The following is a 2,220-nucleotide window of genomic DNA, read 5'->3' on the forward strand; positions in this document are numbered from 1 at the left end:
TGTTCATGTTCATGTTTGTGTTCATGTTCATGTTCATGTTTGTGTTTGTGTTCATGTTTGTGTTCGTGTTTGTGTTTGTGTTTGTGTTCGGCCTCATTGCCTCTGTAACGAGGACTGATGGAGCCTCATTGCGTCTCTAATTGCTGGCTGGTCGTTTTGACCCTTCCCTCTGGTTTGTCTCCTCCCTCCAGGCGGCCTCCAGCTCTCCCCTGAAGACTTCACCAAAGCCCAGAAGTACTGCAAGTACGCGGGCAGCGCGCTGCAGTACGAGGACGTCAACACGGCCGTCCAGAACCTCCAGAAAGCCCTGAAACTGCTCACCACCGGAAAAGAATGAAGTCTTTGTCCTCCATCTGACTCCGCCTCCTTTCTTACTTTTCTTTAGTCCTCCCGTTTTCTGTCTGTCACTGATCCGGCCCTCGGCGAGTCCGGACGCCGCACACACAGCGGCCGCTCGCGTCACTCCAGGATAGGATGGAAATCAGCAGCAACAATGGCCGCCTGTGTCTGACGGACGGCTCTGATTGGCCGGATGACTGACGGACACGGACTGTGACCGCCATCAAAGCCTCGCCGTTGACCTCCGGCACGTCCTAACCGAGGGACTTCCTCACGATCAATGCATCCCAGAATATCAGCTGATCGGCTGTCCGTCTCTACGACAACCTCACGTGACTGAACCCAAACAGATCCAGGGTTTTCCTGGAGATCTCCTGCTATACTTTCTTCATGTTTCTTCATGATCTCTAAATTGATTCGGAGGATTTCTCTTTCCGACTGCAGCTTCTCTTGGAGCGCAGATGCTGAGGAGGAACGCGTGGAGAGCGGTTGAGTTAGCATAAATAGTACTGACATATCTCTGTTCTGGTTTCCGTTTAGCTCTTCCTAAAGGAACGTCTTAGGAGGTGATCTGAAGGTTTCTCTCTCAGTTCCTGAGCTAGTCACAGTTTGAATAAAGTGTTTGAAATGAACCTTCTTGTCTGAGTTTGTGTCTTTAGAAACGTTCTCCAAATGAAGAGGAATAAACAATAAAAGATCAGTTATACGGAGTGTTGGATCAGAACCTGATTTCCTGATGCTCACGACCACTTCGGATGGTTTTATCCAAAGTTTTTCACCGAAAAGTAACTTATTCTCATTCTTTTTATTCATTATGTTAAACAAACTAAAAAACACACAGATTGATTTAAAACCAGATTATTTGTCAATTCTTTTGACATTCTGTCATAACTTCATTTTTTGGCTGTTTTTTGTTATTAAAACAAAAGAAATGAGAAATAAAATTTTTACAACTTTCTTGTGGTTGAAACAACAGATAGTGTCAAAAATCAAAGAAATTATCTAAAAAAAACACTTTGACGTTCTTTTGATCTATTTTCAAAGCATTCCGGGTGTTTTTTTTTATTTTTTATGATTCTGTCAAGATCGAAAATAAAAATGTGTTTTAGCACAGGAGTTGATAATAACCTCACCTCTGAGTTGTGGGCGGGGCTGTTTTTTAGAGGAACCCCGCCCCCACTTCCCCTCCTTTTTGCTGGGAGACCAGAGCTTGTGGCTCTGCCCACCATATTTTCTACATCAGACATACGATTGTTTTGCTTTTTTTGTCTGCTCCTGATTCATTTAAATAAATAAATATCCAGAAATGATTTTTTTATGTCCTCCATCAACCTGTAAAAAATGTAAGAGCCCAGTTTTCTCTTCAACCATCAAATTAAGTGTTTAGAGTTATCCGGACGTTCTGTTCTAACTTTGTTTTTGTTATTAGAAGCAAAAGGAATGGGAAAAAAGTTATTTTGACAACTGTGTAGATTTAGTGGTGAAAAGGTCAAAGGTCACTAAAGATTTATCTTAAATATATTTTTTAATTATATTCCTTTTCTAAAAAGTGATTATTTTGACCTTTTATTTTCTGTTTTATATTATTAAGTTTAATCAAATACAAGTTAGATTTTTTTCACATTTAGAAAGGTTTCCAGGTAAAATCTGATTTAGTGAAAGACAAAACGAGACTTTAAAGATCATCCATCTTCAGAAAAATGAAAATAAATGATGCTTTAAGTGATGGACTTTTTGAAATTAAGAACTTTTCTTCATCTTGACAGTCAGGAGGAGGTGGAGCTCACCCGAGTTCCTCAGGTCTCACTCGTCCGAGTTCCTCGGGTCTCACCCGTCCGAGTTCCTCGGGTCTCACTCGTCCGAGTTCCTCAGGTCTCACCC

At 41.5% G+C, this 2,220-nt stretch overlaps 1 protein-coding gene across 1 annotated transcript in view; it reads left to right on the forward strand.

Annotated features, from left to right (window-relative positions):
- vta1 (vesicle (multivesicular body) trafficking 1) overlaps positions 1 to 971 on the forward strand; it is a 47,905-nt gene extending 46,934 nt beyond the window's left edge. Inside the window, exon 8 of the mRNA XM_024291159.2 lies at positions 192 to 971. Within this exon, the coding sequence (XP_024146927.1) occupies positions 192 to 337 (146 nt within the window). The 3' untranslated portion in view covers positions 338 to 971. The remainder of the gene's footprint in view (positions 1 to 191) is intronic.
- The last annotated feature ends 1,249 nt before the right edge of the window (positions 972 to 2,220 follow it).

This window comes from Oryzias melastigma, linkage group LG24, assembly GCF_002922805.2.
Source record: "Oryzias melastigma strain HK-1 linkage group LG24, ASM292280v2, whole genome shotgun sequence".
Classification (NCBI taxonomy): Eukaryota; Metazoa; Chordata; class Actinopteri; order Beloniformes; family Adrianichthyidae; genus Oryzias; species Oryzias melastigma.